The 14,030-nt window shown below is 38.8% G+C and overlaps 1 protein-coding gene across 2 annotated transcripts in view; it reads left to right on the forward strand.

Annotated features, from left to right (window-relative positions):
- kif16bb (kinesin family member 16Bb) overlaps nucleotides 1-11,974 on the forward strand; it is a 34,790-nt gene extending 22,816 nt beyond the window's left edge. For both annotated transcript variants that reach the window (XM_056760585.1, XM_056760586.1), the window contains exons 17-19: nucleotides 854-921; nucleotides 7,042-7,129; nucleotides 8,720-11,974. In XM_056760585.1, the coding sequence (XP_056616563.1) occupies nucleotides 854-921; nucleotides 7,042-7,129; nucleotides 8,720-10,828 (2,265 nt within the window). In that variant the 3' untranslated portion in view covers nucleotides 10,829-11,974. The remainder of the gene's footprint in view (nucleotides 1-853; nucleotides 922-7,041; nucleotides 7,130-8,719) is intronic.
- The last annotated feature ends 2,056 nt before the right edge of the window (nucleotides 11,975-14,030 follow it).

Genomic DNA, 14,030 nt, shown 5'->3' on the forward strand with positions numbered 1-14,030 from the left:
TATAACACAATTTTTTATGCTTGTTCCTTTTTGGGGGGTTTTGTGGTGAACAAAATGGCTGTGTTGGTCTACTGACTGTACCAGCACCACATAAGAGAACTGTCTAGCACATAAAATGACTAAAAAGCACCGTAAATTTAGTCCATATGCGTCATACTCTTTGTCTTTTGAAATAATATTTGAGAGCCCCACTCTCCTTTTATTATATGGAAAGGAACTGAAAAGATGTTCTTTACATTTCAGAGAAATGTAAAATTTAAGTATAGACCACTTGATCCACTTGAACACTAGATTCAGAAGCACCTCCGGTTTCATTTTCATTTATCTATTATGATTTACCTAATTAAATCTTCTTTAATATATTGATCATGCTATAAATGTTCTGTTGGCTGGATTTTGTTTAAACGTTTGTGTAGCGTGGTTCTTGTGGACCTGTTTTGGATCGTTGTTTACGTTTCCTGAAGTGGTCTACAGAACTTGCATTTTTTTGTGAACCATTCCTTTAAGATCCGGACATTTCCTGCGCTAGAACTGAATTATCTGTGATCTGTAGTTAATGTGTAAATTCACATTTTCATTAACTTTTATTCGAACAGGGACAGTTCACTATAAAAGGCATTTGATTTCCATGCTCATTGAGGGATTGCAATTACGTTTACCAGACTACTTGCATTCCACTCTCTCATTTTGAGCTGAATGATGGTGATTTGTGGTGTTTTCTAATGGCATGTTTGCTTTAATTAGTGTGCCGTAAGTGCCGTGTGTTAGAAACAGCTGTCTTTCAGTAGTGAGAGATCAGGGGCATTTACCACAGTAGCGTGCTCATGCATCTATGTGTGTTTTCTCTCCACAGTCTGGATTCTTTACATCGGGTAACTACATCACGTCCGAGTTCTCAGAGAACTCTTTCAGTCATTGTAGGTGAGTACATCTTCTGTAAGACATACCCCATCCATTCCTCTGATTCATTATGTGATATAACGCTTGGTCAGAACTGACATTTTGCAAGGCACTTAATTAACTTAATCAAGGCACTTAATTAACTAAATTAACTTCTGATGCTGCAATTCTGTTTTTATAAACTCAGGCTAGGATTTGGGACACTTCTGGTTGCTTGTAGGAAAAGACTCAAGGACAAGGATATTTAGTTATATATGCTATTGTGGACTTTTTAAAAGAAACTAATTATTTAGTAGGAAAATGACAATGGTAGTCAAAAGTGCTCCAGAACTGTTTGCTCTTTACATTCTTAAAATGTTGTTCTTTTGTGTTTAACAGAACAAAGAATATTATAAAGCAATATTCCTACTATGCTAGTCAAAGGTGGCCAAGAACTGTTTAGTTATAAGCATTCATCCAAGTATCTTTCTCTTTGTTCGACAAAGAAAGTCATACAGAGTTTGAACAACTTGAAGGTGAATAAATGAAAACAGAATTTTACTTTTCGGGGGCACGGTCCCTTTAAAAAAATAAACAATAAAAAGTTTGTTTTTTAGAAACATAAGGCTACGAAATAGTTCAATTTCATAGGTTTGCTGACTTGGAATGCAGAAAAAACATCATCTTGACATTCATGGCTAATGCATTGTTTTAAAATGTGTGTGTGTTAATCTGTGTGTGTGGGTGTGTGAGAGCGAGAAAGAGAGAGAGAAAGAGAGAGAGAGAGAGAGAGAGAGAGAGAAGAGAGAGAGAGAAAGAAAGAAAGAGAAAAGTTGTTTCACAGTAATCTAAGATTAAATATTGAGTGTTTACTTCTGTCGAGGTTGTAACAGATGTTTACCAAACACAAGGTTTGTAAAGACATGCTTGGTACAAATAACATATAGTGTTTCAAGGCCATGCCCCATTCCAGTCTTTAAAACGTGCTTCTAGCTGGAATGTGTCTGTGCATGTAAGTGTGTCTGATAAAAAAGACTGTAAGACAGATGTGGACTGCTAAAGAGGTCCAGGATCTTCCGCAGGCATTTGTGTATACAACTATGACAACAAAGCTAGCTCCCACTCCCAGCTGTGGGACTTCTTCTCTGACATGCTACTGTTTGCATCTGCAGTCAAGAGACGTCATGCATCATCTGTAAACCTCCAGGCATTGCTCACTCGAACACAAAATCTATCTGTACTGCTCTAGATGCCTTTAGCAACGTTCTGTACCCTGTTCCTCCTAATTGTTCCTTTGTCTGTGTTTACAAAATGTTTGTTTGTTTGGTTGTCTTTGGCTTTGTTGTTCAAAGCTTTCTATAGATAATGGATTTGTGTGTTTGAAGTGAGAACCGCCAGGCGAGCAGATTGCTAATTTATTTTGTTCTGGCTTCGTTTGATAGACTGTGGATTTGGCTTCTGCGAAAGCAAAATAACTGCTCAATGGGATTTGATGCACGCATCAAACACATTCATATACAAATTGGCAAAAGAAGCATTACACTGTCTAAATGTGCTTTAATTTAGCAGTAGGATAAAGTCAGTTTTGCACTGTATATTTATGTACATGCCTGCGAGAATTAAACATTTTTTGGAGTGTCATTTTATAGTTTTCCCAAGGTATCCATAAAAGCGTGAAACATTAACAGCTTACCCAACACTACAATATAAAAAAGCAAATATGGAAATCCGGGAGCACCTTTTGAAAAAAAAAAAATTAGGATATCTGTTTATTTTAAGTATATTTGATCAAATGCACTTGTTGTACTTGTGTTTTGAGTATAAACAGGGTCGGCAGTGAAGACATCAATTATATCTACAATTCAGAGCATAAAATGTTTCACTGTATCTAACCGTATGATATCTAAGTTGTTTTTAAAGCACCCCCAATCCAAAAAAACGATCTGTGCATCAAGATAGTAGTGCCAGAAACGTGTTTGCCTGAATCTATATGCAGATGCATGCACGGGTCTACTGGTAGCCATATTACGGGAAGCAAAATTATGGGCTGCAGGTTCTGTGTAGTGGTGTTCAAATTGATACCCGTTGGATGGTTGAAACCGATTTGCAATCAGTGGTTTGTGCAAGAAAATGTATCTGCTCAATGTGGTTCAATTAGCGCAGTTTGGCATGCAGATGCTGGAGGCTTCTAAAATACTGTAACAATTGCATATCATATTTTCCTAATAACATATGCGCTTAATACTAGGCATGCCGATGATAACTATATATTATGATTCCCATAAAACAAACCCATATGATTCCCATATTTTATACTGTAGGAACGGATAAAAGGAATTGGTTTTCAACCCCTGCAGCTTGGCTACTGTAGACCATAAGTATGTAGTAACTTTAATAGAAGTTTTAAAAGTAGCTTTCCATAAATATAAAAAATTCCTAAGTGCTTGTGAAAATGAACCCAACCCTCGTTCATAGGCCACTGTGAAAGCACTGCTTTATTTCCTTGGGCTTTGTACGTATGTAGGATTAAGCGCAGAGGTTCAGTACGAGTTTGTGCATCCGTACCTGTGAGTGTTTTACTTTTAGTTTGCAGACAGAAGGTGTGCTCCCGCAAGTTTCATCATCAGCTTGAGAAACAGATGCCTCTCACCTGTTCTGACGCTCCGCTGGAAAACCGTTTCGTTCTGTTTTTGCGCTTTGATTATGCACGTTCACACTTACATCTTATTTTTTGGGAATGTTGAAGTTAACCCCAACGATTCGCTTTCCTCTTTTCTCCTCACAACTTTGTCTGTACAGAAGGTTTGCACAGCATTTTTTAAGCGGTTAACTAAGCAAATTTGGGAAGAAATATCCAAGCACCTAATAAGTCTGTAGTATGCTGATAGATCATAGAATAAAGTCATCAAGTTAGGATAGTGAAATTCTATAATTAATTCTTGGATTTGAAACTTAAGACTTTTTTCAGGTGCTTTTGATGTTATAGCTCATGTCACTGGTGTCAATCAGCATCGTATGGATGTGTGCCCAGAACAGAAAGCCCGTTAGCATAGTATTTTATTTGCGTAGTAACTACGAACCAATGTAGAAAACAATTCTTATTGACCTAAATTGCATTACAATTTGATGTTGAAAACACAATAATATTGTTTGTTCTCAGTGGTAGGAGAGAAACAGGACTGTTATTGTTTTTATCCACACTTTATTGATGAGTACATAGAGAATCAGACATTCATTTGAGGTTAGATTTCAGCGAGAGGCATAATATTGCATCTTAGTCTCTTGCACATAAACAGTTTTCGGGTTTTTTAATATGCGATGAAATTAAATTTGGATTATTCCTGCCTGTTTTGCGCACCATGGCAGCAGAGGGTATTTGATGTAGCTCTATATTGGATTTTGTTGTTTGTGTAGCTGTTGATTGAAAGCTTTCCTTTGGTTTTACCGCGGTTATTTAATCAACCGTTTTTCAGTACAGAGAAACTTTTGCCGAGAATAGTTTTTGCTGTTGTTCCTGAGAATAAACGCATTCATACCCATTTACGTACATTGTGATTTTAATAGATGTGGCCCCCTCTTGAAGAAAGATTTAGCTCACCTTAAATTTCTTAAAGGCCCATTCTCTCTATTGCATTCTCTCGCTCTTTATTTAAACTGAGTCATATTTTCCAGAAAATACAGGACAGCTCTCAGTTGTCATTAAGTAAAAAAATGAATGTGTTAACTCGATTCAGGATCTTGGGCACAAATCACTTCTGTTAGGTAAGCAGGACCGCTCACTAAACTGTAAATACTTTTCAGCTGCGATACTTCTGTGCACAAACTAAAAACTTACAGAAAACTTTAACCAGGCACTAAATGCAGTGCTTTTTTATGCTATTCTTTGACATATTTCTTTGCAAACACTTTAGTGTAAATTATACTGATTGTAGATTGCATCTAATTTACAACATTGTTATTTTTCTGGTACAATTATTATTTTATGAATATCGTTTTAAAGGGATGTTCATCTAAATGGTCTTCCGAGTGTGGCACGGGGAACCGATTATCATATAGAGATATACCTGGGCGTGCATCCAGACGTGTGGTGAAGACGAGATACACCTCACACTCCAGCAGCAGGATGGGGAATAGCACCAGGAAATTGCATTCGGCACAGATTGTGTTGGTGTGTTTGTGACATTGCCTGATTTGCATGATGTGTTCAGTGTATCGGGTGCAAAAACAACACTGAATGCGGTGCGAATGCAAACAAATGTTGGTAACAGCGGGCGGAATTCATTCCCTCTCACTTATTACCAAAGATGTAGAAGTCTTTATCATCTTTGTCTTTGTGCTCTTTAATGAATAGCTCGTATTGGTTTGAACAAAAGTGGATGCAACAATTCAGTTTAGAGTTATCTTTTATCTGGAGAATTCTGATTTAATCATTTTAACAATAATTTCAGAGACAATCAAGAGAGCTGTTGTAAACCATGGATGGATCAGATGGAGCTACAACTTAAGGTGCTAGAAGCCGGTCACCAAGAAATGGACTCTGTAAACTCACAGACGGTTAGAGAGATCCATGAATGAAAGATCACAAACAGGGTATAGACTGAAAGAGAGGACGAGTCGAGAGGTTGTTGTGCAGAAATGGAGTAGAGGTTCTGCTTGGGTAGAAAGTGGGTGTGCCTCTCACGTCCTGAAAAGTAAAGCTGGGGGCTCTTTGATCGTCCCCTGGTGGTTGGTTGCAGTATAGGTCACAAACCCGACCCTCTCCATGGAAACAACGGGGATAGGAGCCAAACTTTAAAATCCAGTTACATTTCAAATATTTTTTTCCAAAGATGTTTTCTAATATTTTAGTAAATTTTTATCACTTTATGTATTTTTAAGTGATAGTTTTTTTAATTTGTTTGCTTGTAGTTATAAGATGATAGAAAAAGGGGCGTGGTAACATGAGGGTCATCAGGGACCTTGCTACCGGGCTCTTCTTCGTGCTCACTACTGAGCAAACTCTGGCTCCTGACGTTTTGGCTTAAGTTTTCTACATTGGAAGTGCGAGCACGTCGTCCATATTTTATACCGTCTATGGTAGAAGCCCTGGAGATGTCAACCAGTCAAGATATGAAATTTCAGCACACAACATATTTCAGTATCTGCAGCCTGCAGTATATCTATGAATGACAAACTAAATGCTATACGTTGTGTTTACAAAGTGTCAGTTTGTATAGCTTACAGGCAGCGATACTCAAAATGTATTATTATTATTACGGATATAAGCATACTTGTATTAAAAAGGACCAGCTTGTTTCAGAAACATACAGCGCTATGTTGGCTCTAGAACATACTAGCAGTTTCAAAATGTTATGCATGTTTTCTGAGTCAATTTAATTCACAGTTCTTCACCCCTAACTGTAAATACGGTATAAATTGGGACGTGCAGTGGAAACTGCGGTTTTGTAAAATCTTCATTGTAAAATTCTTTGTCTGTTCTCTTTGTGTCAGAAATGCTCCGAGTAGATGCTCTGTTGATCACAAACCCAAGCTCAAGTATAAGCTCAATACCCCGTTGTTGTTCTTCCCCACCAGGGGAGTTCTTGATATTTTTCATGGTTTTAAATCGTACACGCTCTGCTATCCAACAAGTTGCGCACAAGGCTCCATTAAATCTTCGGCTTTCTGTCCAAAATCCTGTTGAGCTAGATAGGATGTCGTCTTCGTTTTCCAACCAAGCTGCTTTTCCCTCCCCACGCGAACAGTCTGAGAATGAAGTGCTTGTATGTAAATCCTCGAATCTACATGCGTGCATTTTATTTAATTTCACAGCTAGCTGAGTGGCCCTAATCACATCCAGACATTCGGGCCCTTTGCTTTACAAATCTAATAGACACTTTTGGAGATGCGAGAAATTGTGTGGCTTAAAGTCTTTTGCCTTTGTTGGCTGTTGGAGGTCTCTTGTGTCATAACCGTAGCAAAAATAATTAAAATCACTCTTCAAAACAAAGACTACAGCTGTGTGGTTCTGAATATTAACCTAATTGCTCTGCTCTTTTGTGGCCATGCTCCAGTGTAAATATCATTAAGGAATGTGCTGGGCTTTTCTCTAATCCTTGTGATATAATTACAAATGTTGGATTTTTATTCTGTATCTCAAATTGTGAATATTCTTCCTCGCAGCTCACATAATGTTTTCGTCCAAGCTGAAGATGACCCAGAAGCTTTAAAAAGCAGCTGCCTGCAGGATGTCTCTGGAGAGGGTCTGAGGGTAAGTATGTGGTGTTTCCTCCACTTTGTCATTTATCTGTTTTGTTAGTAGACTTGCATGAATTTATGCTTTTCAGAAAACTGTACTTTATACCTTGGAGAGAAATGATAAAAACAGATGTATGGATTATTGTTGGCAGTCACAGTAACACAATTTAGCTTGACGGTAGCATGGTTGTTGTGTAAAAGACTGTGTGTAAAAGACGTTAGACTTCACCGTGCATGTAAACCTCACAAATAATGCGACATGGGTACAAATCTCCAAAAATGTAGATGGGGATACATTTACGGAGATATTGCTTACTAGGGAACATGTTAGTAAAGTTTGAAAGAGTTGTCCAAGGTTTTGCGGTGATGTTTATATCGAGCGACCATAGTGTCTGTTAATAGCCCCTTGTTAGCTTTTGTACTTCTGGCAATTGTATTTAGGCTTCAAAAGTAACAAATGTTGTATTCATTTGTAAAGGTTGTCTTAATTAACAAAGGTTCATGATGTTTACACCTTTTGCCCATCACAGAGCTTATTTTATTTTCTAAAAGCCTTTGCGAAAAATGCATAGGCTTTCAGTTTAGGGAACCAAGGTGAAGCTTACTTTCGAATTGGCCTACAAAAATGTGTCATTTTTGCATAGTCTATTGCGTAGTAGTAATACTGTAGACTTGTCATTTTATTTAATTCATCACAAAAGGAATTGGTCATATTATCCATGCTGTGTCTATATTATTCATGCTGTATATTTAATATAAATTATTATATATAAACTAATTACACTAATATTATTGATGTCATAGGTGTAATGTTAATCTACTGTGATATCACAAATATGCAACCTAGTTTAGGTCGAACTCTTATTTAAGTCGGAAGGTATTCTGAGGTCAGACAATCCTGTGGGTGTTTGTTTTTTATTACCAAGAAAATATGCTGTTCTTTAATCTCATTCTCATTCTTAAAAAAATATGGGCCGCCTGTCCTAACAAGGATTATTACTTTCCACAGAAAGTCTGATAATATATTTTGAGGATAAATTTGACCTTTTTCCCTCTCTGTAAGCAAGCATTGTTTCGATTATGATGTACATATTTTATACCTATTACATGTTTTGCATGTCTTTATGGCTACCCCCTGGAAAGAGAGTGCATCAAAGCAATGGCCTAATCATATTTTCATCTGCGGAAAAGCGGCTATTGCAAATAGCATGCAGGGCTAACACCAAAGATTCATGGAGTAGGTGTTTCCAAACAATTACGTGTCGCTGCTTCAGTCCTGGCTCTTCTGTTTATATTGGGTGAAGTGTTTAGTCCACTTAACCAGAGGCCAACAAGATAATCAGAAGTGAGGGGTAGAATACAGAATGAGAATTTTAAACACAGCTTACAAAGTCCCTTCTCAGAAATGAACTTTGGTCCAGAGCTGTAATTTGTAACTTGAATGAGAGAAACAATTTGGTTAAAATAATTAATACAATATATCCCAAAAAAACTATTGTCTTTCAAAACAATGCTAAAATAATATTTGAATGATTCATTCTAGTTTAAACAATGAAGTGATTGAATAACCAAACAAATCTATATTTTCCCTTTGTGTCTACAGACATTTTCCGCATCTCTTGCCTCTTCCGACATATTCTGTCCCCAACATAAGATAGATGATAGTTTCAATAGATGGGAACCTTCAACATCTCTACATATTCCTAACACACCCAGGGCACTCGCAGAACACTATGCCACTAACAATCAAGAAAGAGGTTCCCAAAGCCCAGGAAAGGAGCTTCATACAAATGTCAACTTCCAGGGGGAGAAGCGGCACTCAGCCTCTCATAAATCAGAAACTGAAGTTGCGTCAGTGGACGTGACAGATAAGGAGCTGGAGGGGGAGGAAACGGGGGTGAATGGAGGTCTCTGGGATTCCGGTGCACCCAAGGAGTGCAGTAACGGGACCTCTGGGTTCTGCAATGTCGAGCAGCGGTGTCTTTGGCACCCGGTCACAGGTTCAGAAGGGAGCTTGTTAGCTGAAGAATCCCATGCACAGAGTAGACAATTGTCCACAGGAGGAGGAGCAGCTCTTATCCCTAGTTTGACTAGCTTGGAGCCCTTTTCTCAAAGACATAGCCCATCCAGCACACTTACCATAGGGGGCCAATTTAGCGAGCACTTTTTATCCAGAACATCGGTTGAGAGCCAAGTAGCCAAAGCCCATCCGGAGGGAAGAAGGTTCGGCACTAGTCTGGGGAGCTTTGTAGGTAGAGTGTCCTGGATCTTGGCGGACGCAGGACGTGTGCTCACAAATTCTTTGAAGGAAACTGGTGGTACAGGAGGAGGCTGGTACAACCAAATGTGCTCACTGGTAAAGGATCTACCCATTGTACAAAACATCCAGTTTGAATTGACTCTAAGACAACAAGCAAACTCTGAGGCAACCCAGTTTCAGTTCAGTCCGTCCCTTGAGACTCATAGGAAACAAAATGTAGTCTTGCCTTTCAAACAAGATGTGTCAATATTCAATACAGATACAATGAAAAGCTCTCTTAAAGCGACTCAGACAAACGGTTCAGTGACCATCCAAAAAAGTGAGGGACTAAAGCTGTGTTGCCAAAGGCTCCAACCAGTTCCTGAATCACTGCTCCTTCTCCAGAACCTTCCACCTCAGCAGCTTCTCTCCTGCCTACACAGTGTCATTCCCGCTGACCTCCTCATGAAAGAGACGGTGTTAGCTTTATATTGGCTCAGTGTTGGCGGTTGCTCTCAACCTGACCCACAGCCTGCTGTTATTGTCCTCCTCCAGACTCAGCTTTTGGTTATAAGTTTTAACTCGTTGCCCGATATGTCCAGTTCCACACATTCTTTAGATAGTTTTCTACAGTTAGCCTTTCAGCAACTGTTGGAGATTCATATAGGTTTTGCTGGACAAACTGTAAGACTGACCGGTAAAACTGAGAGCAGTATACTCACCTTGTATACCTATAATGCAGACTTGACCCAAGAACTCTGCCGAACCCTACTCGAGGCCGTTTGTCCGTTTGAGAAAGTTGCACTAGACCATCCACTCCTGTCAAATGACATAGTACGCTTGTCCTTTGACTGGGACTGCCATATTAAGGATTTGCTCCTACCCTCTGGTGCATGTCTTACGTGCCGTTTCCATAAAACCCTGGCCAGGTTGGTGTTTCTCTTACATGGTAACATGAAGGGCAAGCGTCCAGCGCTTGCACATGTGCAGTTGCTTATCTACACTACAGTCAGATTTCAGCGATCCAGTCAGGAGTGGCACGCTCAGCCCACGAGTCTCGATTACCAGATGGAGCCTGAAGGCTCTGAACTTGTTCAGCTTGTGTTAACAGACACCCACCTCTGTCTCTTACATGAGGATGCCGTTTACCACCCACCTCCCCGATCGGTAGCTGTGGTGGCACGTCAAGCCCAGTTCAGGCTAATAGACCTGCGGCAGCGCTCCGATGTACGTTGTGTGCTGGTCAGAGATGGATACGGTAGCACGTGTCTCGAAGTTGTTTTGGTCCGTGAGTGGCGGAGATCAGGTGGTACAGGGGGTCACCCTCAACCTCCAGAGGCCTGCGGTGCTGATGAGGCAGCTGCCCTGTCACCCTGCACCTCAGATTCATCTCCCCGGAATGAGGTGTGGAAATTAACTTTCAGCACCTCCGCCGAGGCCACCTTCCTGATTAATAACTTGTCAAACGTTTGATCAAGGGCCTTCCAACAAAATAATTAACAGCTCAGCGAGGAGAATTCGACAGCAGCCTGCGAAAAGGGCTGAGTGCACCAAAAACATGACATCAGGATTGAAGGAATGAAGGAGTTTTTAATTGTTTTTTTGTTTGCGTTTCAGTTTGTGACTCTATTTGTACCAATTTATTTTAAGACAGGAATACGTGATGTTTAAATTTGATTATAAATACATGCATCATAAAAATTTATGCATTTCCTATGATTTTATTTTGTAAAGCGACCATGTTAATATTAGTAATTGTAGTTAACTGGCAAATAATATAGGGGAAAAAAATATATATAAAAAAAGTGCATAAAGACAATAAATGAAAAGCACTTGGGTTTACTTTTTGAGTTCATTCCATTTGTTTTCTGTTATTTCAAGAATAGTATGACATGTTTATTCTAATATGTCACCAATATGTTGTCATGTTGCATTTTTTTTGTGTATGTTGATATGTATGGTATATTTATAAATCTATTCTATTTTGTTAATTTTCACATGCGTTTTCACTTATCATTCCTTTCATATCTGCTCATAGCTTTGCCATGCAAAATATGCATGTTGAATTTTGGCAGCAGCCGGCAGTTATTTGTATGCATATCTTGAGCTCATCATATTGTGGAAGATACTGGGGTCAAGGTGATGCTTTCTGCTGGGTCACTAAGGTTCCCATTGCTAGCTAATATGCTGCATGACCCCTTCTGTTTCAGACCCTGCTGTGTAAAATATTAGTTATGGTTTACATGTACTTCCTCTTTTGCCAGTCATGTTCCCTGCTGTAGACGTCAGGCCACTAAGAGGGAGAAATTGGAAAACATCTTCCTGCCTTTTCTAAAGAGAATACTGCTATACTGATGTGGGAAATTACGGGAGTTTGTTCAGTGCAATCAGCTAGTGCTTTTCAATGACAGAATGTCAGCGAGAAGGGACACTGTTCCTTTTAATACAAGTTGAAAGTACATCATGTACCTTTTTAGAAATCAGTGCTTTTCACCTTGTGTAGGTTTGAAATACAGTGTGAGAGAAATGCTGCCAGAAATACAGCCAGACATTCCCCCAAAAGTGATCTTATTCAGCCTCTTATAGCTAACGATAGAATCTCATCCCTTTCATCATGCTTTTTTATTGCACAACTATGTACGTTCACATACATTTTTTTAAATATTTTTCAAATTTAATCATTTGATAAATTAAAAAAGAGAATTTTGGTACAATGATCATTTTTGTTTCATTCTAACAATATTTCTCCCAAATTTCAAATAAAATATTGTATATACTTGCATTTATTGGCATAAAATGGAGAAACCTATGAAATGCTTTGTATTTTTCAGACCTCAAAAACTTATAAGCAATGCAACAGAAACATTTGTGCATGTATTTAGGAAAAAAAAAAAAAAAAGATTATATGATTACCTGGATTTTATCACGGTTTTCATGTCTTGTCATGCTGTCCATCTTTGACATTTCTGTTGGATGACTTTGTCACTCCTGAGGTTTGATTTTGTTAAAATTGGGAACGACCAACAAAGTAACCTTTAGGAAATGGTCTTTTATCTTTTTAGACTGAAACGGGCTTCATAATCTTCCGATTTAGGTTTTATGTCTGCATTTAACTTTTGGTCAGGTTAAAATGAGATGCACTTGCAAAGAGACAAAAAATTTCAGTGTCGAACACAATTTCTGACATAATAACTGAGGTCTGCAGACAAGATGAAAAGGAGACTCATTGATTTCTTTTAGTTTCAATGTTGAGGCTTTGATTCAAGATGAGTTTTAATAAATGGAAACAACAGCTGTAAGTAAGTGAGTCGTTTGACGCAGTAGTACAGAAGAGCAAAACTAATTATAGCGTTGTGAGAATTTGATGAAGATTTTGTGCTATAGTTTTGATCTTCATATGCTTGATGACAACATTTGAGTCTATAATGATAACAGTCTTAACGCAGCTTGTCTAAATGAAGCGAGGCTTTTTAAATGTTGCTACTCACTGATACACAAGCGCGCACACTTGCTCTGTCTCTCACTCATCAAAAATATAAAAAAATTTGCTTGTGTATTGTGCAGAAAAAGGGAATGCATCCGTCTCTGTTATGCGAGAAAAGCTCATTTCTGCGTGTGTACTATGCAGTAGTCTGATTTAGATTCGGAGCATAGAAAGTCTCCCTAACAAATAATGTTATTGCTGGACAGGAGTGCAGTGCTGGATACCATTCAACCCAATAGCCGTCCCAAATTTGCAAGGTACCGTGATAGCAATATCAGACAATGTATTGCAGCTACGCTGGTCAATCAATTGTACTTGCAAGAGAGCTCTATCCTACCATAGCTTCCCTGAGGATGCTTTTTGAATGCTTTATCCATCACATTAGACGTAAGCCTGTTTGAAGAATAACAAGGAAAGATGACAGCGCAAATAGCAAGGCACCCTCTTCCCGCTCAGAACCACTGATCAGATCAGACAGACAAAAGGCAGGGGATGATGTGTGAGGCTTATTCTGGGAAAGCACGTGTGTGTGTTCGAGTGGAGGTTCTCGCCTAGTCCAGCGAGACCTCTTATCTCGCCTTTGCAGGCCCTGTGAGGTGGGATGTGTTCGCTTTCATTAATATACTTCACACCTCTTCTGCTTTAATGGCTTCAGGAAGTGCCCAAGTGCCTGATGGGAAAAACGGGTGGGACCTTTTGGAGGACTGACAACTCCTGAGAAAATTTCTCATTTATGCAACTTTTGTCTCGTCGCTTCTCTATTTTTCTAAAAGAGCCATCAATCATACATGTGTGCCTTTGTTTGTAACCTTACCTGCTTGATCCCAGAAGATCCATCAAGTTAGCGTACAGTACATTAAGTTGGACGGTAATGACATTGAAATATAGGGCTGCTTGTGTCTAACAATGGCTTTTAAAGCAGCTTCATGTTTAATAATAAAAAGGGGGAAAAAAGGATATTTTACCAGAGAATTAATGTACACAGCACACCAGCTGTTAGTTTATGGATTTGATTGTTAACATTTTACAGAAAACAACAAATTGCGTCCCTCCTGTCAAAGTTTTGATAAGTAGCGTAACATCTGTGCTTTTTGGGTATGAAAGGTATAATCTGAAAGGAGTTTATTTTAATAATTTATGTCTACACACATTAAAATAAAAAAATATTTGATGTCTACTGGTTTCCCTGCG

This window comes from Triplophysa dalaica, chromosome 11 (genome assembly GCF_015846415.1).
Source record: "Triplophysa dalaica isolate WHDGS20190420 chromosome 11, ASM1584641v1, whole genome shotgun sequence".
NCBI lineage: Eukaryota > Metazoa > Chordata > Actinopteri > Cypriniformes > Nemacheilidae > Triplophysa > Triplophysa dalaica.